Source organism: Dendrobium catenatum, unplaced genomic scaffold, assembly GCF_001605985.2.
Source record: "Dendrobium catenatum unplaced genomic scaffold, ASM160598v2 original_scaffold_273402, whole genome shotgun sequence".
Taxonomy (NCBI): Eukaryota; Viridiplantae; Streptophyta; class Magnoliopsida; order Asparagales; family Orchidaceae; genus Dendrobium; species Dendrobium catenatum.
The window spans coordinates 1-675 of NW_021591798.1; the positions used below are offsets into that span (position 1 = coordinate 1).

The window sequence follows — 675 nt, forward strand, 5'->3', positions numbered from 1 at the left end:
TTCGATGTTGCCCCCATCACTTCCCGCGCCAGATCCAGTGCCGTCCTCCCCCTCTGGTCCTCCGCTTCGGCATCCGCCCCTGCCTCTACCAATGCCCGCACCGCCCCGGCCCGCCCGTACCCCGCCGCCATGTGCAGCGGCGTTAACCCTGCTCCATCTCTTTGATCAACACTCACCCCCGCCTCCGCCAACACCTTTATGCACTCCTCCGACCCCAGCCCAGCCGCGAAGTGGAGCGCTGTCCGACCGTCGGCATCCTCCGCGTTGGGGTCGCGGGAGACCGATTCGTCCGAGAGAAGAAGGGAGAGAGCGGCGGCATCGGCTTTGCGGGCTGCTGTCCACCAGGGGGTTTCGTATTCAGCGACGACGTCGGCCGCGATTCCAGTGGCTGGGATCCAAGAAGGAGCGTGGCCGTCCTTCCATTCAATGAGGTATTCGGTGGATTTTTCCGTGGAGACGGAGCCGTCTTCGGCGAAAACTGGTGTGCGGACAGTGCGGCGGCCGATGATTCGATTGACTTCGCCAAAGGAGTCGTCGTCGGGCGAAGGCTCTTTTGATGTTTTGGTTTCTTTGATGGGAGATGGGGAGTATTGGTCCTGGAAGGTGGTGGAAAGGAAAGCGGGAGGGAGTCGTCCGCGGTGTCGATGGGAGGAGGAGGGGATGGTGATGGTGAGG

General features: G+C 62.5%; 1 protein-coding gene across 1 annotated transcript; it reads right to left on the minus strand.

Annotated features, from left to right (window-relative positions):
* Nucleotides 1-11: 11 nt before the first annotated feature.
* LOC110099039 (probable signal recognition particle 43 kDa protein, chloroplastic) lies at nucleotides 12-675 on the minus strand (the record flags this gene model as incomplete). The annotated part of the gene is given in 1 exon segment (XM_020826056.2): nucleotides 12-675. A coding segment is annotated over 1 exon segment (664 nt), but the record flags the coding sequence as incomplete, so codon positions are not given.